The sequence below is a fragment of the Phycodurus eques genome, chromosome 21 (genome assembly GCF_024500275.1).
Source record: "Phycodurus eques isolate BA_2022a chromosome 21, UOR_Pequ_1.1, whole genome shotgun sequence".
Taxonomy (NCBI): Eukaryota; Metazoa; Chordata; class Actinopteri; order Syngnathiformes; family Syngnathidae; genus Phycodurus; species Phycodurus eques.
In genome coordinates this window covers 12,541,942-12,565,309 of record NC_084545.1, presented here as the reverse complement: position 1 = coordinate 12,565,309, position 23,368 = coordinate 12,541,942, and the positions used below count along the sequence as shown (strand labels likewise).

The following is a 23,368-nucleotide window of genomic DNA, read 5'->3' as shown; positions in this document are numbered from 1 at the left end:
CATCAATACTAAGCTACAGTGATGAATATACAGTATAATCTTCGTGCTCATGCGAGAGCGAGAGTAACTGTAGCTTTTGACTAACATGGCTAGATCAGACATTCCATATTCCAATAGTGAATTTTCTGGCCTAAGAAGAAAAACTCAACCCCCCCCCCCCTGTGGAGCGGATAAAGCGGCTCCAAATGAAAGAATCTTCTCATGGAACCAGGCAACAAGCCAAGCACAATGTCTGTTGGCACTGCCTTACTTTAAGGATTCTGCCTGCACCCCCCCCCCCCCCCCCCCACACACACACTTCCTTTCACACACTGGAGACAAAGACCAGCTTCTATCAAGTCAGGCTAAAGTCAATCTTAGACAAGGGATATTTAGACATTAGACATATAAAGAGTATCACATTCAAATACAATTGTGAGTTGTTGATAAAGATTTAATAACATAGACCAGGGGTGACAAACACACGACTCGACAGTCAAACAATCAACCCCAAATTAACTTCGGATTTTAACCCTTGGTTAACAATCTGCTGTAGCATGTGCTCTTATAAGAATAAGGCACCAAAGTATGGTTTGATTTCAAATGCGAGATTCAAGGGTGTCACTCATGCCAGCTTACATCTCACTCACGAACACAACAACATTCATCCATCCATCCATCCATCCATCCTCTGAGCCGCTTCTCCTCACGAGGGTCGCGGGCGTGCTGGAGCCTATCCCAGCTATCATCGGGCAGGAGGCGGGGTACACCCTGAACTGGTCGCCAGCCGATCGCAGGGGACATACAAACAAACAACCATCCGCACTCACATTCACACCTACGTGCAATTTAGAGTTGTCAATTAACCTAACATGCATGTTTTTGGGATGTGGGAGGTGCCCGGAGAAAACCCACGCAAGTACGGGGAGAAGATGCAAACTCCACACAGGCGGGGCCGGGGATTGGACCCTAATCTTCAGAACTGTGAGGCAGACGCTCGCTCTAACCAGTCATGCACCGTGCCGTTACAACAACATTGAACGCAAAAAAAACAACCCCACTGAAGTAAGGTACGAACAAATATTAACATAACATCAATGATTGAATATGCTGTAGTTGATATTGAACAACAACATTAGTTACTGGACGTGGATACATCTCGGACCGATAAGACAATTTGGTCTTCAATGTACCTAACATGCAAAATCTCTCGACTGTGAGGCAGACTTAGAAACCACCGATCTCCGTTTTCTTTCATTATGCAAAATGTTTTAGATGGGATACAGTTTGAACAGGTACTTTCTTAGCGTATACGTAGGATAGGAGTCCCTAAAATGTAGTGCGTTCACCAGTGCTAGCATTTCCCTAAAGCTGCTGCTTCTTATTTTTTTAATTCCTGCTGTTGCAAAAATTTAAGATTAGTTCATCACCAGTAGAGAAGCAAAGAGGAACTTCTACTGATATGACCTCAGAGCTCTCAAATATCCTTGAATGTTCAACATCCTTTATCATTTACGTGGTTCCGCTTTGACATTAAATAGCCATGAATGGTTGAAAGAAGACTAGATCAGTAAAATATAGACAATAACTTGTGCTGCTTTGATCTTTGATGATAGCTACCTTGAACATTTTGGGAATGTCTTATTTTTTTTTATCAGAATCATCTTTATTTGCCAAGTATGTCCAAAACACACAAGGAATTTGTCTCCGGTAGTTGGAGCCGCTCTAGTACAACAGTCAGTCAATTTACAGAACACTTTGGAGACATAAAGACATTGACAAAAAACAATTGTGCAAAAAGATGCAGAGTCCTCTAGCACTTAGAGCAGTTCGAATGACTAATATTGTATATATATAGTGCACTATTTCAAAAAACACTGCACCTGTACATGGCAGAAGTGAGACTACAGACATCACTTTGTCTAAAACATCTGGTACACACATTCTCACACACACATGAATCGAGACCCTCTGCACAAACCACGTGCAGGTGTCATGCATGGTGTCACCGTGGTCCTATTTCCTATTGAGCGGCCTTGTCATTAACCTTCGATCACAGGAATCTGATGGGCAAAGCCATGGAGCGGCAACTCATTTGCTTAATAACAGATGCTATCTCAGAATACAGGAGCAAAGTAGGCATTCGTTGAGTAAGAACGAGCTACCGGGAGCGAGCGTATCGTTTCCTTATTAAGCCAAGCAATGGGGTGTTGCGAAAGACGGCGGCGGGTTGCTGGTGAAAGTAGCGAACATATCATAGTAATGTTAGATGTAGAGCCACCCTTGAATAAAAATGTCAACTTTTTATTGCCCCCTTTACATCAAGATTTGAGGCAAGATTGAAGAGTGACAGTCAGCTCGCTAGTAAGTAGTAAGGTACCTGACTGCGACGAAGGGTTTGGGGGTATTTGTCAGCGGCGGCCTTAGACATGAGTCATTGACCTATGACATCTGATGAATTGCTGTGTCACAGTGGAGGTAGCAGGCAGGCGGTCACAATACAGCAATTAGCAATCACACACACTGTTGGTCTGCTCTCATCTTTTATGACACCAATGTCAAATGTGCCACCACTGATTAGCTTATTCACAAATCCTGGTGGTTGGCGTGCCTGCTTTTAACATGCCATTTTTTGTTCGGCGTCTAGACAGATCCGTGAAGTTTTTACACCACATATGATGCATAGGCTACAAACTCTCACCAGTCACTTCCTCAGGTGCAGTAGAACTATCACATATAAGAGCTGTTTAAATAATTCTATCATTACTGTAGAAATGTAGAACTTGGGCCGATCCGTCCATTAATTTTCTATACCACGGGTGAGCTGAAACCCATTGCCTCTGACTTTGTCATTCATTTTAATTCTCTAATAATTAAACAAACGCTCAGAGATTAGTGTCAATGCTTCGTTAAAAGGAGTGTTGGGAGTCGCCCCGCTGCAGTACTTTTCACTTTTTTTTTTTTTTTTAAACACAGCAATGTAAGGCAGCACCGCTTACTGCTACTTATTGTAATTATTTACCATTGTTGTCTGAGCATTCCAGAGCTGTTTGGGTGACTAACTCAAAAGTAGTAACTCGCAACATAGATTTTGGAACTTGCACTTTCTTCATAGAGCCCATCGGGAGAACTACAGAGCGAATAGCACCGCCTTTACATAATGCTGACGCAGCTGATACAGCTGCCCTCCCTCGTGACATTGAACGAACTAAACATATGCCGTGTGCTAGCAACCTGATCGCTGCTGCAGAGGTGCATAGGCGCCGCTTGTGCATGATCGATGTGAGCATCACCATGGGTGTCAAAGATACAAAAATTATTGGGTGGCTGTGAACTGGAAATAGCTGACAAGTTGCGCTTGTCTGCTCTGCACTGGCACAGAATAAGCCTTCCTACTATAAAATATTCAGAGGTTGTACATAGAAAGGTAGACAGATAAGAATGTTGGAACCAAAATTATGACGTATGATTTTTGTGGCGCAATTTTCTAACGTGTGGCACGGACTGTAAGAGCTAATAGAACAGCCCAATTTTATTTGAGATTTATCAGAGGAACTTAAAATGGTAGCCGGTGTATGCAGACATGAGTTTGAATTTGACTGGTTAATTCTGAACAAGGTGTAAATCTTCGTTGTTTATTGTTACTTCCCCTCTCTCAAATATGTAATTCTTTGAATTGAGTTGTACAGGTTATTGGCCACATTAATGGTGTATAACTTTTGAACCTTATTTTGCTCTCAAAAACACAGCATTTGAACAGAACGGTGTGTAGACTTTTTATAACCACTGTACTAACATACTATTAAATTTAGAGTGACTTCATACAGGGCATTCAAAATGACATTGGATAAGGAGCTACATGCTACTTCACATCAAATGCAAAGACATTACAGTATATCTGATCATGTGTATCAGCTTGCTCTGGTAACTTTCCATTAGTTTCACAATAATAAACATTGCTTAATACCTCTCAGTGACAGTTTTGTTTGAAAAAAAGACATTTTGAAACAGCTCTTATACTGGGTCTCACAAGATCATGCTGGCATTCTTAATCAAGTGCCCCATGCCGCAGATGTTTTGTTTCCATGTCAATTATATTTTTTCAGTCATTTCAAAGAAATGTCACACAAACAGCTTACTTTCCACCCCGCTGCTAAATAACTTTATCGCACATTCCTCATGCCAGAGGGATATGATTGTCATGGGTGCTATCATTCTGTCAAATGTGATCACATTGAACAATTACAGCATGATTTTATGTCCTGTTCCTGATTAAACATGTTTTATTTTACTTCTGAGGCAGTGTCAGGAAAGAGGCCCTGCAGCGCCCTCAGAGTTGAGCCTCTTCATAAGATGATTAAATGCTCTCTACAAAAAAAAAAAAAAGGAAATAAAATAGATTTACACCTATTCTAAGTATTCCACATCTTTCATGCTTTGGGAAATCTTTTGAATATTTCAACATCCCATTGGAGGTACTGGCTGAGCCCCATGACGCCTCAGCACTCTTGCTGCCATTTGCGATATTCTCCATGCACAAATGGATGAAAGGCGCAGCTTTCTAGTGATGTTACCTCCAAACCAGAGACCAAATGTTGCATGTGTGTCAGCAAATAATAACACAGTTCAGAAACGACCCCCAGTGGCAAAACAAACTTTTCATCCATCTCATTAAGCGTTAATTACGCCAACTAAGATCTCCCTCCAGAGTAACATCTTTATGCAACAAATCGGTTGGAACCCATTTCACTGTGGAAGGTTTTGTAGTCAAGCATCATTGCAAATAAAAGTGTCAGCGCAAGTACAACCTGTGCCACGGATCATAAAACTGCTCTCATAGCATGAAGACACGTACCATCAGATAAAAAGCACAGCAGAGGACTTCCGAAATTATGAAGTGCAATCAAATCAAACACAACACACAGGAAGATCTGTTAAAGGCTTTAATGCCAGGATATACAGTCGCTAATACTTTGTAATTAGGGATATTTTATGGGTTCGTGCTGCGTATTTGAAAGTAGCAGGTTGACGTTTAGAATTATCGGAACAACTATGCTCCTTTTCATTATTGTACAGTATGTTATTAGCATTAAGCTAGCAGACTTTTGTTAGACAAAATTATTAACATTTTGGTTTTGAATATGCAATGTTTAACTCTTGTTTTATGAGTGTTTTACAGTAGGCTAAATGTCAACTGGGAGCAAAAATTAAACAGTTTGAAGCAAGCACACCTTGACACACATTTGGAGAAGTGGTCTACAGCTATCCTGCCTCATTGTTATTGCAGAATCGTTGCAATATGTAACTTATGATAATTTGAAGAAAAGAGGTGCTTAGGGTTACGTGAAAAGTTTGTTTTATGAAGCGTAAATGTGAGGGAAGGGAGGAGTAAAACTGTATAACAAACAAAAAACTTTTATGGTCTCTCTAGGCGGCAGTGGCTTTTGACTTGCTGTCCACAACCCACCCAGAACGGAAAATAATAAAAGATTCAGAGTCCCTTTCTCTTAAAATGAATGTGACATGGTTCAATCTACCAATTAATTTCAGTTTAATCATATTGGCTGTTCAGACTACTAGTCAATCTACCAATTAATTTCAGTTTAATCACATTTGCTATTCAGACTAGCTGTTCAGACTACTAGTCAATCTACCAATTAATTTCAGTTTAATCATATTTGATATTCAGACTATCAGAAGATTATTTGGGCCTCAATTTAACTCCATGCCTCTTCTGCAGGACTAAACAAGAGCACACCATGCATGAACTAACGATTTTCAGTTAGTTCTGTGGAATGCATGTAATAAGCATTAATTCCATCAAGGATTTAGAGTAGTTTTGGTGTTTCATTTATTTTATAAGCAAAGCATATCTTTTCATGGTTGGTGCAGTGTACCTCAACAGTACTAGACACTCGCTTTCGCATTAGGGGGAAATCATCCATTTAATTACAATTGACATGATTGGAAACGATTCCAATAATGTCCTTCCAAGCTGGCAGAAAAGTGGCTGGAGACAAAATGAGTAGCAGTGAATGAGGATTGGGGGGTAGGGTGAGGGGGGGGGGGGTTGTTCACTGGGCCAGCCAAGCAATTGCTCTGCACAGTTGAGCAGTAGCGATAAGCCACAAAGCATATGCCTGCATATCAAGTGCTTGGCCTGCGTTGCCTCATTTCCAATAGTTGACTCAGTCCTGATTTGCCCAGTGTTTTTGTCAGTGGACTTGTGTCTGTGTGGCAGGCAGTGTCTAAATGCTGTCAGGATTAGAGGGTGTTTGAGAACCCAAATAAGGAAGTGTTTTTGAAAGGGGTCACGCTGGTTATTTCCTCAGAGCAGTGCCTGTGACAGGAAAAGTGCAGGAGGCATCAATCATGTGTGGCTCGGCAACCACCGGAGCCATTGGGGATGCTTTGACTCTGCAGTGGTGCGACTGCTAACTGTATGGCCAAGTGCTGATGGAAAACTAAAATACAGCAGAATCCCCCGTTTGGTTCTGATGGGAGCTTAAGAAAACATCTGTCTAGATATGGCCAGATTGCAGTTAATGTTTGCATATAATCAAGCTAAGGGCTGTCTTTGTAGAACGGGGACCAAGTCCACATTTTCTTCCATTGTTACTTCCTGTTGTTGTCATGTGACACAAATAATTTTGCCAGGTTCATTATGAAACCTTCAGGCATAATGCTAGTCAACCATAAGTGTTGCCGCATTTGATTTGCATGTTCCTCTGGATGCTTCCAATCATGTTTTCAGCCATGTTTAATCTACTCTGTTGTCAACAATCGTTGGTGAGGATGGTGACTGACTCAACACGTGCAGATTCTGCAATATGTATATTATATTGAACATCTGCCTGATGTAGAAGAAACAAGAAGCAATAATTGAAAATTCAAGCCAAAGTGTCACAAAAGAAAATAAAACTACAATGCACACTTGTATGCCAAGTGAAAAACACAAATCACAAAGTACACTTGTATAATAAAAAAAAAAAAAGTTACAAAAGTTCTAAAACCGACCGACCGACCGCCAACCCCACCCCAACCTCCAAAGGGTAAAAACTCCCAATTGCCTAATTGAATAAATGTAATCAGCATGTGTAGCTGTACAATATGTTGTGTGGGCCAGTAGCACAAAGCAAATGAGCCGATTAATTGCCATGCGAGCACCACCGATATTGCTCCTGCTGAGCAAGCACGTGCAAATGCCAGATGAAGGTTCTGTCGTCATTGATTTGAAGAGAACCATCCAATCAATTCTTGGCCTTGGAAGTCACTGCAGGATTTATCTTAGTGAAATGAAGAGTTTGACTTTGTTGAGCCTGAATTAGCATTTCATTTTGCCTGCATTTTGTGTACCCACTTGTGTAACAATCACTTGTTTCTTTACGAGGTTAGGTTGGAGCTCTAAAAATCTGTCACCAATCTTGACTGTAAGCTATACTTATTTTGGTCATTTCGTTCTTTTCTCAAGTCAGTTGAGGGTGAGCACAGTGTTGCACATTCGCGACTCGCACTGGACCCTCATCGCAGATCTCTGGAGCCCCGTCAGATGCTCGTAGCTGGTGCCCAGCAGCTGTATCTGCACCATAGCTGGGCCATTGTTTTCAGAGTCCTTTAATCGACATTCTTGCCTGCAGTACTTGTTGGACTGGATATGTTTCTGCTGTGCGAAAGCAATTGTTTTTCACATTGTTCACATTGTTGCTATTTTTACAAGCACTTTTGTTGTTCAATGCTTATTGGGCCTTGTTAAAAATGCAGTCACTGTCCATTTGCCCCTATGCGCTGTCCCGTTTGCTACTACCAGGTCCCAGTTGTTCATGTTCTGTCTCCTTTGGAAACTGCATCTCATTTGATCACTCATTGGTATGTAACCATGTAAATACATGTCATATTAAGCTCAAACAAGCCAAGTGAAGTGGTGTACTCGATGTGCTTCATTGTGCATCATGGATTGGATCACGATCTGCTACTTCAGCCACATTAACAAAGGCTGATGTTGTATCTTGGTCCACTTTTAATGGAACCTCCAAAGCATGAAGACTTTGTTGCTCTTCTGGAGTCTCATATTTAAAACTGTGGGACTGCAACATCTCCCCATTCTCTGCTCCGAGGATGTAGTTTTCACGTCGCAATTTTGCAATCAGTTCATCCTTTTCTTGGACGACCTCGACCATGTGCTGTTGGAGGCTCTCCATTTCACTTCTGAAGTATGCAGACATTTCTAAATTGTGCCTACGCATGCTGTCTAGCTCAGTGTTGAAACGGACCGCCATGTCATCCATGTGCCACTGCATGTTCTCCCGCTGCGTCTGAAACTGTTCGGCAGTCTCCTGCTCTCTGTAGGCCCACCACTTTTGCCACTCTACATTTATGGCTGCCACCATGTTGTTGGCGTCATCCTCAAAGGTTTTGTTAAGCTGCTTGTAAGCATCCATCCACGACTTGCTGACAAACACGGTGAGCATCTCAGCGTCAGCCAAAGTGTTGAGAAGGCATTTTATCTCTTCTTCTTTTTCCTTGAGCTTTTGTTGCATCTCCAGTCTATTCTTGTGTATGTGGTGGCACTGTCCCTCCTGGTGCTCCCTCATGGCAGCACCTCCATCTGCTTGAGCAGAGCTCTCACCAAAGATGCGGCCATTTTGTAGGGATGTGAGGCAAACTTCCTCTGCAGTATCGCCGTGATTATGCTGTGCCTGAAAAGCGATGACATTTGAATAAGGTAGTGTAAATGTTCATTCACAGAAAAATATATTACTTAATTTCCCGGTCATTTGTGCGTCTAACAAAATTCAGCAATAAAGGAGCTAGCCATCTACTGTAAGAAATTGTAATTTGGTGCCAATTCAAATTTGCATTGTTCAGTAAGTTTACATTTTTCAAGATGGTGCCTTTGAGTTGGCAGCCTGTAACAAGAGCCCTCCTCACGTCCCTCTTTAATTTGTACTTTTCCACCCTTTTCGTTGTTTAATGTTTATTGTAGCTACATCATTTTGACTGTTTTTGGCCATGACATTCTTTGGAGCAAAGTATCGGCGTTTGTTATTTTGCACCTTTGCAGTTGTTGCCACGAATGGGAGCGGAAAATATCAAATATTGCCACCAGACTACGACGGTATGGCCGCGCGGCGATTGCTGTTTTGCGCTTAACAGGCAGCATTTTTGCAATCAGTCCTGTTTTGTTGAGGGGAAAATGTCGATGCCATTGGACTGTACGACTGTGAAGAGCGGGATGCTTCACACCCCAACTGTGGTGCCATGTACCCCGCAGGAGATGATGTGAGGAGCAATGAGAGGCGGCACTGGAAAGTTCAGAGAAGCAGAGAAACGACTGGATGGGACGAGAAAGATTGAACCGATCTTTCGGTATGCGTTGGTAAGGCTGCCGCACACTGAGCGACGCGGCTGAACCCGAGTGAACTGTCGTGTAGTGTACGTGGTTTGCCAGTTTGATTCATGAGTGGCCGATTAGTCTGCCACCGGCTTTGCCGCGATTCAAAATATGACGGCAGTTGCACCGTTGCAGATTACAGCCAATCAAAATGCACATAAGCTTTCACTCACGCTAGAAAGAGATTTTGTGGTTTTAAGCGAGCGAGACAAAATGGCCGCCGTGCTGCTCCCACGCCATACAAATGCAGTAGGTATGTTACTAAATCCAGAAAACCGTCCCCCATTTTCTTTCCATCTCGCTGAGCCGGAAATCGGAACGTGAATTTACAACAAAATCACATTTTGTCAATGTTCCGCGCAAGGTAATACTTGGTTGAGATTTGTTTGCAGTTCTGAAAAAGATGAAAATGCCCCTCACTTTCGGCATTAAAAATCACACGTATAGGATTCAATGACGATAGAGAACTATATGGTGGTGATTCACTATTATGCTTTTCTGTGAAATTTGAAGTAATTCTGATGACGAGCTTGCTCTCGGTTTGGGTTTGACCATCAAAATGAGAATTCTCAGATGGCTCGAGTGTACACCGCCCACATTAAATTTTCATCTCAACTAAGAAGAAGCATCCAGGCTTTTTTTGTTACCCAAGAGTCAAGGTTTCGGTCACACATTTCCTAATGATTTACTTTGATTTCCGGGCAGAAAATTATGCCCAATTTTCAACATAAAAAGTGACATAAAATCCATAATCTTTATCCAGCCAGGTCTTACAAACGAGGGCTCATTTTATATCATTGAAATTTATGTAACATTGCTAAATACAGCATATAATGCATGAAATATTGTTTTATAACAATACTTAACTATAATTTATAATGTGCCGGTGGATGAAAAGCGAAGCTTGTTGCCAAAATGTACGTACACGGTATGTACCAAGCTGGGTACGTTCGAGCATCTTAAAATATCCACACACTCGCTTTCCTTCTCGCCAACATCCACTCTTTAGCAACTTGCTTCTTCCGGACGATTAATCCATCTTTTAATGGTTTAATAAATGTGATAACGTACAACATACTGTATGTATAGCATTACAGGCCTATACAGGCTCGCTGTTCAGGGCGTCTCTATATCCAGACGCTCAATGTGCATGGTTGAGTCGGCAACTCATTTATTTTGCAATGATCCGGTCCAATTGAGTTTGACCGTATTGCGCAGTGTGCGGCAGAGCCTCGCTCGCCAGAGCAAGAACTCTTGGCTGTTTGAAAACTACAGTTGCTTGTTTGCTTTTAACAGTAAACGCGAGTGACGTTATGCATGCTGGGGTCGCGACATCTTTGATCCTGGCGCTCCTTTACTGTCCAAAGGAGATTTCAACCCTCTCTGATCTCTAACTGTAACTCAAACCTGATGAACATCAAGACAAAACTACACCTATTTGCCAAGTGCCAATGTGAAGGGAGCTATGGTGTATTTGCATTGGAAAGGAAGAGTTGATTTGTAATTGTCATTTGTAATGGTTTTATGTTTTAAGTAAATGTACTTTTCTGTACTTGCCTTTATTGTGCCTTGCTTTGCCCTGCTGTCTGCAGTCAAGATCGACATTGTATAAATGAGAAACTGTTCTTGCCTTAACGGGTTAAATAAAGGTTAAATAAAATAACCGCCTCAACCAATACCAAACATCTATTTCACAGCAACATATCCCCATAAAGACGCCAAGCTCTTGTGAAAGCCCTCAAAAATAGCGATTTCTTCGGCAAAGGAGTAATAATGACCAAGAAACAAAGCAATTTCCAGTTTTGAGAGGGCCTTTACTCTGTGCACAGGCCCTATAACAGACCAAAACTAAAAGTGCATGGTTGCAGAAAATGGTACTGCACCACACTTGGCATCCCGTCATTTACGATACTACTGTCAATAATGTATATGTACCCTAACCCTAAAAGGCTGAAATCTTTTTTAACAGCCCTTCTAGTTCAGTAGTCCACACTATACTGTTCTTCCATCTGCTGTTCAAATAAAGCTCAAAAATATATTTTCAATTGTACTGAATATGTGAGGAAAAACATCATACTTGAAGAAAAATGGAAGCAAGATTTGACACTTTGTTGCAAATGTTGAGCTGGCAGTCAATGACTGTTACAAACACAAATTTGAAAGTGATCCAAATAAACCTGTCACCTGCGTTCCTCTCACAAGAAATCTCAGCAGCATATGGCCGAGTATAAATCAATAGCATCCAATAATATTGTACCAGGTGAAAAGATATTTCAGCTGCTCCGTTTGTTATTTAGCAATCTTGTTATTTGCATCAGGCAGTATACTGCGTATCGGCTCGACGATAATACAGTACAACCACAAACAGAGACATGCTGTACCTCTCTTGACTATCAATCAAATTTCAAGTATCTTGGTAGAGTCTGCGCTTTCTAGTGATTTCCGTTTTTACTTAAGACAAACTCACCCTGAGTGGATAATACTCTTGCTCAACATTTTCAAAGTTTCCTTTCTCAGGGTTGCTTTTCTCCACCTCATCCATTTAGCTCTTCGCTAAAAAACAAACAAACAAAAAAAAAAAAACCCTTTTAGTGTTGAAGAAATTCTAGCAGAGTTTAGCAGATTTTGGAGGCATGTACCACCTGGAGATCCCTGCGTAGCTCTGACTCAACTCAATAAAATAAATGAACTAAGCAGAATATTGCAGCTACTGAAGTCATAAGGGCTCAAAATCATAGTCACAAAGGAAGAAAGTCATAAAAGAGGAAAGAAAGGCTCATAGCATGCTCTACGCCCCGTAATGCACATTATGTAATAGCCACTGCTCAAAATCATTACACTTGGCCAGGTGTGTTTTCCAGACTTCCATCTCATATGTTTTATTCATAGCTTCAGGAATATGTACTATATTACCGGAGCAACTGAATTGACATGCTGGTACTGAGACGATCTGGTTCTAAAACCCACGTTGGGCTTTTTATGGCATTCAAACCACAAAATGATTTTAAAGATGTATATCATGTGTATGCTGAGTAATCCGAGGGTTATTAATTTAACATGTTCATTTTTGTGATTGTAGTTTACAGTGGTATACAACTGTACTGTATTGAAGACGTTCTTAATATTTGTGATACTCATGTAACTAATCGAGGTAACCAAAATATTAGACACAACTTACAGTATAGGGCAGTAACAGTTCGACATCACTGTAAACTTCACCCACAATAACCAACATTTTTAATTATTACCTCTCTGACTGTGTGGCCCAAAACTGAACATTATTCTTTTTGTTAAGGTAAACGTTTGATACATTTTTACGTTTGTTTCATAAGAACTCTCCAGGTATCACCTCAAGAGGAAAAAAGAGGAATGTATGGTTGTCTAAGACTAATACTACCCTACTGTAGTTGTGATCATTTTTTTTTTTTTTTTTGTAAATAGTGGCTTTCTTATCACTAGACTCACAGGTGAGTCTCACTAATCAGTTCAGACCTCCTCGCTCCTGTTTCTCCTCCATCCTGGAAGTACAGTGCAAATTTTATCATTGAACTTTCGTCAAGGAGTTTTTCTTCATCATCCTGTTGATCATATCTTCACCTGACGCTTCATTGGTGTGGAGCCGTGCCTGTCATTTCACGCCGTGCCACCTCTTGTCAGCCTCCGTGAGTGACAGTGGAATTAGAGAGGATTAACTCTCCCTGCATCAAGAGGAGATGAGCATCTTGACTGATAGTTTGCATCCGTTAAAAAAATCCAACAAGAGAGTGGTGCGGCACATAAAGCTACTTTAAGTGCACTGTGTTGTAATACAATTACACACGTGGATAAAATTGTTGGTAGCCCTCTGTTAATGAAAGAAAAACCCACAGTGGTCACACAAATGGCTTGAATCTGACAAAAGCAAAAATAAATACAAACTTTTTGTTTTTTAAAATAATTCTGTGGAACCACAAAAATCAATGTCTGAATTTATTTCATTAATTATTGCTTTTGTCAGTTATTTCTGTGACCAGTGTCGGTTTTCTTTATTTAACAGCGGGGCGCCAACAATTTTGTCCACGTTTGTATTAGACTTTCAACATAAGGCTAAATTGTTTACAGTTAATATTGTGTACAATGACCTTATAATATAAGTTACAGTTGTTTCTCAAAAATGACTATCCATTTAATAACCCCCGTGGCCCAAATAGTAGCCGGGTGCCACATCCACAGCCACAATTAACGCCTCCACGTTAAGACACCTTCCATTTCCCATCAAAGAAAAACAAAACAATAGTGGTAAGTAATGACCTAAGCACCTTACGCTATTGCTCACATTCACGAGTTAACTACCGAAACCCTTTTAACTCAGATGCTAACTGAAACGCTAAACCACATGAACAGTCTAAATTAAAGTATAAGAATGGATTTCAGCATGGACGAGCGGCAATCAAAAAGTAATGAGCCTAATTTAATTTAACCAACTAATAATTGATTTTTTTCTGAAATTTACACTTTGTAGGTTACATTTTAATTTTTATTTTTTAAATCCACTGACTGCTTTGGAAGCCAAATATCCATGTTAACTGGGAAGGCTGACAGTGAATGAGTACATTTTGTTTATGCCTGATTTTATGTTATGTGGAGACAGTATCTTTCATGACAATTAGTGTTTCGGTAGACTCTGACGATGTCGCTCCATAATATATTTTTATGATCTGAGTGGTGTTTTTTTTTTTTGGTTTGTTTGTTTTGGGTTTTTTTTCCCGTCAGTTGGCTCTCACTTTGGTTTTTCTTGTTTCCTTGAGGGGGCACGTTGAGCTGGTGGAGGGAACAAGGAGGCGCGCACCTGGGAAGGATTGGCAATCATCTCCTCGTTTTAAGCGCTGCAGGCACACCAGGAAGGCGACAGATCGTTCTTCCAGTTTCTTTGTCCCTCTTCGTTTGCTTTGTGGATTCTCTCTTGCTCCTGAAGTGTTTTGTACAACTGTCTGTAGGATTTGCTCTTTGTTTTTGTTTTTTAGCGGTTTTATTATTTTTGGCATCTTCCTGGTGACACTCCTTGTTCTATGTACCCAGCACCACAAGCCATGATTTTCTCAGTTTTGCCTTTTGTAGAGGTGCTTTTGTTTGCGAGGTGCCTTGCACTAGAGTTTTCAGTTAGATTTGTGTTCCCCCTACGGGGTTGGTAGCGCTTTATGTTATCCAGTTTTCTCTTTTTTGTTGTTGTTGTTGTATTTAAAAGTTTTATTTGCTATTTTAGTTTTTGTAAAATAAAGACTGTTAAATCACCTCCACGCTCTGTTACCGCTTTGGGGTGCAACCTGTCACAAAGTTTAACATTTATGGTCCGGAGAGCTATGCACCTTATTTGTCATCTTTTTTTCTTGTTTTCCTGGATTTCTTTTCCTTCTTTTTTCTTGTTTTACTTGCATCACTTGACATAAATTGTAATTTACGAGAAAATAAAATGCCGCCAGCAATGAACTGCAAAAATGCACGGTGCCCTAAAATGCTCACTGCTGTACTGTACTCTGATGAAAGTGTGGTTGTATGTTGTGCTACTAAAGGTAAAACCAAAAGTCAAAATAGAGGATATGTTCATCATTTATCAAAGATGAAGCCTATTTGGAGAGCCAAACAAGACTATTAGACAAGGGGGGAAAAAATAATCACACAATTACTTGCTTATCAGTGTTGCAAGGCATGTCAACTGGCCGTCTTCATTAACCATGTCAAGGCAGCGAGGTAGCATTATTAATTAAAGATCCAGCAATCGATGTCATTCATTGTATCACAAGGAGAAGAGAATGGATGAATTCTACAAATGTTGCTCATGTTTTTGAAGAGCAGATTTTGCGTCTCGGACTACAAGCAGCTATGTAGCCCTCTCAGGTGTTCGAGGTTTTGGGTTAGTCCACCAGGCAACATTTTCCACTAATATAAACTGGCAGATTCGTCTGAGTGTTTGTGTTTTGTTGTCTGTGTTCTGCCATCAGGACTATGCTGCATTAAACATCTGTCAAATCTCGTCCAACTGAGCGAGCACAACTCTTTTGCACATCTGCACACTGTAACGCCTCAGGGATTTACTGACAGTCATTTTTACACCTTTTACCAGCCGCCCGCAGTCGGAAAAACATTGAAATTTTATACACAAGCCTCCACCGTGTTCCACTCTCCAGTGTATTAGATCAGATTGTCTCATGTACAGTCAGGTCCATAAATATTCAGACAGACACAATTCTGATCATTTTGGCTTTAAACACCACCATGGTGGATTTGAAATTAAACGAAAAACATGTGCTTCATCTGCAACATGCAGGCAATTTTTTTGTCTTGAGTTTCTGTGGGGCCAATTATATATTACTCGTGCACTCACTGTAGTCGTCTCGCCACGCTGCACTATTTGCATATCTGTTGTTGAACCAATACTGGCCACTCATGCCAGAGTAGCATCTGCCCCATTTGCACACTGACTGAGGAGTATCTGCAGCATTTGCACAATCGACATTGTCCCAGATTATCGCACTACTCACTTGAAGTCTCGGCGCCCTTTGCACAATGTTCATTGCACCGGACTATTGCAATATTAGTCATTCGAACTGCTCTAAGTGCTAGAGGACTTGGCATCTTTTTGCACAATTGTCAAAAAATAAAAAAATAAAAAATGTACCGGCATTACCACATAACTAGCAACCCTTTATTGCTCAGTGACTGTTATTCTCAATGTCTTTATATCTCAAAAGTGTTCTCTGTCAATTGACTGTCTGTTGTCGTACTAGAGCGGCTCCCACTACCGGAGACAAATTCCTTGTGTGTTTTTTGGACATACTTGGCAAATAAAGATGATTCTGATACTGATTCTGATTGTTTGCCTTAAAAAAAAAAGTTGTTTTTGCCGTATGCTTCTGGTCCAATATTTATGGACCTAACTATCGAATATAATGTATTTATGGAAATCCCAACATTAAGGCTGGTAATCTAAGCACTTTGCAAAATGCTTACTAGGATTAAACAATAGTTTTAATACACTAGACCAGTGGTTCTGTAACTTTTTGGTACCACCCAAAAATCTCCAAGTATCAGTCCTATGACCAGCATTAGAATACAGTAGTGTAGAACGCATGTTCACCTGTGTTCATCAAAAATAAAATGAGGTTTTATTTACCATATACAAATGTGACCTGGAATTTATCCAAGATGATTTTGAGCCAATCACAGCCACATCACATCTAGGAAATGTCCTTAATTAGGCTAACATGCACAATTTTGAAATGTGGGCTGAAGTCAAAGTACCAGAAGAAAACCCACAAAAGCACAGAGTCAACCCAGAACATTAGAACTGTGAGGCAGAAACAAGTATAGCCATGCTCTAGATGAGTTTGATGTGGAAAAACAGGACTTACCAACCACGTAAAAGACCTTCCGGTTAAACACCACATCAATGATCTCTGGATGAATGGCCACAAATTCCCACAGACACACTCCACAAATCCTAAGCAGCTAAGTGGCACACAAAAAAAGAGGAATCTTCAATACATCTAACTTGTGACTTCATTAATATGAGAACGCCAGTCTTTTAATCTACACCAACCTGCCCGTGTGAAAGAAAAGCACACTCTTTGTAAGAACCCAAAGGTTAAATAAATACAAAGCAAGAATTATTAACTAAATGAGATTGTATTGTTGCTTCAAGTGCTTAAAGCGAATGTTCCTTCCTGTCCTCGGTTTCTTGATGGAACAGCAGTCGAGTGAACACTTTAAAAGACGTTTATTAACCCATGTAGGATTTCTATTTTTTTTCCACTTAACTTCCTGGGGGAGATTAACTCAAGGTTCAACTGTAGGCCGCTCGCTAAAGCTGGAGGAACACTTGAGCAGCTGCTTGACGTGCTGCCAGAAACAAACAGGAGGCTGCACTGCCTCTTCTTTACTTTGTACCGCATGTACCTTTGTGCATGCACTGCATTTTCATAATAATACATTTAACCAAGCTTTTATGCTCTTATGTTGTTGTTTTTTTTTTAGCGGCGCCTACAATTTTGTGGCGATACAGTGTAAATCTTTGAGATCCCGTGATCCACACTGGCTGCCTTCCCTTGTTAAGACTTATAAGACCAAACTTACAAACAAATCCCATGCGACATGTTCGAGCTGCTGTTAATCATTTCATGTAAACCCTTTGCTTTCCGTGCCATTTATCTTCTTATCCATATTTAAAGAACCGATCATTGATTAGCAGTGTGTCATATGTACTAAAAATGACCACTGGTGTCCCCAAAATTCTTAAGTGTGACATGAACCAATCAGCTTTAAAGAAATGCTGAAAATTGATATAAAGAGCAAGTGATAGCCAAAATTAATGATTCGATTCCAGCTACTTCAAACACTGCGCCTTTTTCAAAACAGAGATAGATTTTACTGTGACTGTGATTTTTACTGTGACAGGGAACAATAATCTCAAACAGGGAACAATAATCTCAAAAATTCCTCATCCTGTCTATCAGAAACGTAACAACGAATTTGCATTGACTGGGTTTAGATTAGCCACCTCAAACATTTTGTGTTGCGTAGTAGTCAGGATTACTGTTGACATTTTTACCTGCGGTGCCAAAGCTCAATTATCTCTGAGGGTTTAATGATTAAATGAGAATTGGGTCCTGTGCAGAGAAATATGAACATGCCCCAAGTTTAGTTTTTACTTCAGCTACGCCGACATCTTTTGTCGCATTGCAGTCAATATGAATAGGGTTCTTGCTGTGGCATAACGTCAATAATCTGTAAAAGGTTTAACATGATTGAGAACTATGGATGACAACAACATACATGAACGTGCACTGATGACATTTTTTGGCCTTAGCTTCTCCAAACAGTTTGGAGAGTCGACGATAGCACTCAAATTGAATTGGGTTGTTGCTGTGACATTCATCAATCTTTTCTCAAAGACAAAACTTGTCAGATCAAATATGTGACCGGTCGAACTAAAACTTCACAAAACCCTGATATATGTTCGCATGATGATGCCAACACCTTTGTAATTCCATTCCTTCACACGGTTATATTGGAATCTCAGCATTAAAAAAATGATAAGTTACAATCAGCTTCTCAATTTAAAGTAAGGTAGGTACATTGAAGGATTCAATTAACGCCTTGAAATGCAGTAGCTTTGTCATGGCGAGAGAGAACGCATTGATAAGATGTCATGTAAAATGTGAACATTTGTCAAGTCTGTGTCATCCTTTTCTCCTGCGCATTTGCCGGGAACTGAGATGCTGACGGAGGAGAATGTTGAAAAAGATGATCTAAGCCCAGAAGCACTTGTTTAAAACAAGGTATGCTGTTAAGTCATAAGCATTTTTTTTTTTTTTTTGTAGTAAGTGTGAAACAGTTTTATCAAGCTTTGTTGAGGAAATGTATTGATTCAAATCAATATTTAGGATTAATGAGATACTGTATGTCTGAAGTACCTCCAATGAAATATCCTAAATCAGAGAATTTAAATCTGATTGTGCCCTGCGATTGGCTGGCGACCGGTTCAGGCTGTACCCCGCCCGCGACCCTAATGAGGATAAGCGGTTCAGAAAATCCAACCTCTTTTTTTTTTTTTTTTTTTACTTATCTAAGTAACATTTATTTTTATTGTTCATGATTTTATTTTTCTTGATTTAGATACTTTACAACACTTTCCCTTGCATGACAGTTGTCCAGGTTAAAGAATTAAATACACTCGGCGCAATCACCTTTGCATCCATACTCTTGTTATTAACACGAATTAATGTTCGTTTTATGTTTCGGTTTAACAGTGGATAACTAATGCTTACACACGCTAAACGCATCCCCTTGCCAGCATCACTCCTACCTTTCTTATTTTACAATGCTTGCAATTTCTCCATGTTACTAAAAGTGAAGACAATTTGAAATTTTGGTAGTAGTAGTTCGCTTACAGGGGCCGCATGAATGGCCCCCGGCCCTTAATTTTGACACCTGTGCCATAGGTGATGTCGTGTAAACTTTTTTAGATAATCAATAATTGAATCAACTGATTGATCAATCAACAACCAGTACTACAATCAATTTGACCTAAGATTCTGTGGTATATTTTCCCAAACCTCTTACATATTTTCTCTTTGCCTTGAAGGAATCTTGTCTCATTTTAGAAACTATTGCTGCTGTATGTACAGTTTGCAGTTGACTGTTTACCAAATCTTCATTCAAGGGAGCTTGACTGGTAGGTACATACCGTGACAATCCAAGGCTTTGCTTAGTGCCGTAGGGAGCGACTGCAATCCATTGATTTCTTTCATCACTTTAAGGTAATTATGCAGGAACACACTGAATGAGCCCCGACGGGGGGAGGACGAGGTGGTGGCAGGGTGGGATGCTTTCTGTCGTTAGACCACAGCTCCTCCGTGATATATGCTCTGCGGAAACACTCTGAAAGTGAAAGCTTTCACTAGACACATTATAATGGGCACCGAGGAATGGATTTTAATGCAACAGAGCAGAGGGCCTGCATACATTACCACAGACTTTTATATTTTACACTTCTGCTCGTCTTCAAACCTTATTCTTTTATGTCCGCAGAATAGTTTCAGTGCAGATAGCATATTCTCCACCTGGGATTTGGAGGTGATGTCAGGCTCCAATTACACTTACAAAGTTGACTTGAATGATCTTGAAACGCAGAAATCGACTAAATCGAGTTTTAATGCAGGAGAGAGGAAGGTTAGGAGCAGAACTCCACAACAAGGTAAGAAGACAAGTCGTTTATTATCGAAATAAGAAGATAAACTTAGTTTGACACTTGGGAGTTTTCAGGCATGCGGTACGTGACCCAGACAATTCATGAACTTTAAAGTCGATTGAGTGACCAATCGACCTAGCAGGTCTACAAACACCGCCAATACACTGTACTAGTCACATTTCCATTGAGTTCCAGGATCTTTAAGCTTTTGGTACTTGTCGTTCCTGGACCTAACCCAATCGGATATGTTCAGTGCTGCTGACCTCGCCCCAAAGGTTTCTGGACCTCCTGAAAGTATTGCTCCTATTGCTAACACTAAAGTTTGCGGAAATGAGCGCAAACATACAAGTTCAACTATGAAACACAGTGGAGGTAATGTCATGGTTTGGGCTGGCATGGCTTCATCTGGTTTCTTAATCTTCATTAATGCCAAGCAGGCGATAGTTTGAGGATGTCACCTGGTCACAAGTTATTTCAGGTAATAATGCAAATAACGCATTGCATTCTGAGTTGCATATCAGGTGAAATGAAAGTTAAAATGTTTATCTCATCTGACATTTGTGATTTGCTGTCAAACCAAAATGTTTTCAGTCTGTAAGAAAAAGACAAAGGGATTTGGCCTCACTGTACTAATGCTTTTAGTGGGAAGGGTATTGCTCATTGTGTTTCAGTTCTATTCCCTTGGGGGAAATGTAGCCAAATGCTCTCCTAACCTACTACTAATGACAATAATAACAATAGTAATGCATGGCTTCTCAGAAGGTTGTGAAATTGCAAGGTGATTTTGAGATGAGGCTCCTCTACTCAAACTGTGACTAGAGGCGTGTGCAGCATCACTTCCTCTGACACATCTAAAATTGGTTTAGGGCGACCCGTGTGTACACGGAGATCCAGGCTGACATTTTGTTGCTCCGTACGGAGGGCTTACATCGCAGAGGACAGACAGTGAGTTGATGAGTGGCAGTGGAAAAACAACAAACTTCGTCACACTGGTTTCATAGTGACAATTGTGATTTGTAGGTTCAAAGGCAGCTCTCTTGAGTTATCTCAAAAACGTGAACAACATTCAGGATTTATAGCGAGTGATCATAATGTCAAGGAGAAAGCTCTCTATTTACAGAGGATATGAAGTCTTTTTTTTTTCTTTCTTTCTAGAAGAAGCCTGCATGTTTTGCGCTAACACTGACTGCAATTTCTAACAGTTCATCTTTCCTTCCACCTTGTCTAAGGCCTCAGTTCCAGCTGAAGAAAAACAGATCCAAAGCATGACGCTGCCATCACGATGCTTCACTGTAGGCATGTTGTTCTTTTGGTGCTAAGCAGTGTTTGTGCCAAAAATACCTTTCGGAATAACAGCCAAGATTAACCTTGTTTCCCGACACCCATCCATCCATCCATTTTCTGAGCCGCCTCTCCTCACAAGGGTCGCGGACGTGCTGGAGCCTATCCCAGCTATCATCGGGCAGGAGGCGGGGTACACCCTGAACTGGTTGCCAGCCAATCGCAGGGCACATACAAACAAACAACCATAGGCACTCACATTCACACCTACGGGCAATTTAGAGTTGTCAATTAACCTACCATGCATGTTTTTTTTATGGGATGTGGGAGGAAACCGGAGTGCCCGGAGAAAACCCACGCAGGCACGGGGAGAACATGCAAAGTCCACACAGGCGGGGCCGGGGATTGAACCCCGGTCCTCAGAACTGTGAGGCAGACGCTCTAACCAGTCGCCCACAGTGCCCATTTCCCGACACACATCTGTTAAAATGAATAGTTATGTAATAATTGTTTATGTGCATTTTAGACATTTAGGTTGATTAAGGTGCTACGTAAATCTAAACACGTGAAAATACATGTAAAATATATTGATAAACACAATAAATCAAATATACGCAAAATACGCAAATCGTAATTAGATACTGTAATGCAATGTGATTCGGATTCCAGCCGAAGAGCAAACCACAGTAGTCCGTCATCTATGAAACTGAAGTAGATTATACTTTCTTTTAACTATGATTTAGCGCTTTCTAGATTTTCAATTTTTAACATTCGCTGTATATTAGCAGTATACATCGAGACAGTGGAAACCAAATATGTATTCAGTCTGAGTTCAATGAGGCATTCCTAGTGAGGAAACAGAACAGAGTGCTATAGGAAATTGATTGATTTGGGCAACTAACATCACCACATTATGTCGCTTATCACTTTGAGGAAAGCTGATTACTCAGGGAATATGTCCAGTTCAGCGCGCTTATAGCGAAAAGGGGCCTATTGACAAGGCCTAATTCCATGACACAGTATTGCATAAGAGAAGATAATTTTGTACTTGTGTTATTTTATGTTGAAAATAGTTCCATTCATGTGGGGGGGGGGAAAAAAACAAAGTCAAACCCAACAAGGACGCTTAATGTAATAGCAAAGACATAAATCACTTTTAGGTTTTGAAACATTGCATGTGGTCGAGCGCCAATGTACCCTGAAATGTTGTAAAACGTGGTCTTGTTGTGTTTAATTTAACTTTGCATCTGCTTGATGGCTGCCTCTTTGCAATGACTGAAGAACCTTGACAGGGCATATTGCGCGCCGCTGAGGTGGCAAAGGTCACAAAGGGTGCTGCTGGATACGCAGGAATGGCTATTTGCAAGGTATAGGGGACACACATAGAAAGAAATGCACAACTGGCAAAAAGCCCATGACATTGATGAATGCTGTCCTCTAAGTGTTAGCTAAAAATTATCTGATGAGACGCGTTAGGTGTTCCAATTCACAAGGTTGATGTAATGACAGCAGAGGAGGACACGCATGAGGATATACACCGATCACAAAAAGCCATTTGTCTTTCTAGGAAGGTCTACCCAAATGGATAAACTGAACGACCGGTCAAAACATTTGGCAGACATTGGAACCATAGAATTTCAAAGTACACAGATAACACAGCCTGAGTGGGTTCACTGTATCATTTTGCAATGTGGCAAACAAAGTGATTCCACAAGCTGGCTCAGTATCGGGAGAACAACATGACCAGATAATCACCTAAAATAAGCTTAATATCAAATTCATTTTTGATATGTATGTTTCAGGTTGAAGTCGTCTCAAATGATTGACCTGTTTACAGTGGAAACAAATCCGAACATATACACTTTTTACAACAGTCTGGGAAGCTGATGTTTTGTTTTTTTTTTGTCCTGGGGTGTTTTAAAAACTCACACTGGAGGAAAAAAAGTCTCTCTGTCTTTGCCCAAAGCAAAAGGTGAGCGCCCCAAGGTGCT

The 23,368-nt window shown here is 40.6% G+C and overlaps 1 protein-coding gene across 2 annotated transcripts; it reads right to left on the bottom strand.

Annotated features, from left to right (window-relative positions):
* Positions 1–4,409: 4,409 nt before the first annotated feature.
* LOC133396497 (uncharacterized) lies at positions 4,410–12,033 on the bottom strand. Of its 2 annotated transcripts, none has more exons than XM_061666408.1 (2): positions 11,838–12,033; positions 4,410–8,675 (listed from the first exon to the last, which is right to left on the bottom strand). In XM_061666408.1, exons 1-2 carry the CDS (start codon positions 11,910–11,912, stop codon positions 7,917–7,919), a joined length of 834 nt encoding a protein of 277 aa, XP_061522392.1. In that variant the 5' UTR covers positions 11,913–12,033; the 3' UTR covers positions 4,410–7,916. The 2 variants fall into 2 exon arrangements, with proteins under 2 accessions (XP_061522392.1, XP_061522393.1); XM_061666409.1 differs by lacking the exon at positions 11,838–12,033 and adding an exon at positions 10,928–11,827.
* Between the last annotated feature and the right edge of the window lie 11,335 nt (positions 12,034–23,368).

Bases quoted from the DNA above. Each gene is read 5' to 3' on its own strand.
- LOC133396497 (XM_061666408.1), bottom strand. From the start codon at position 11,912: ATGGATGAGGTGGAGAAAAGCAACCCTGAGAAAGGAAACTTTGAAAAT. The intron at 8,676-11,837 runs GTGAGTTTGTCT...ATCGCTTTTCAG, and splicing joins AAGAGTATTATCCACTCAGG to GCACAGCATAATCACGGCGA.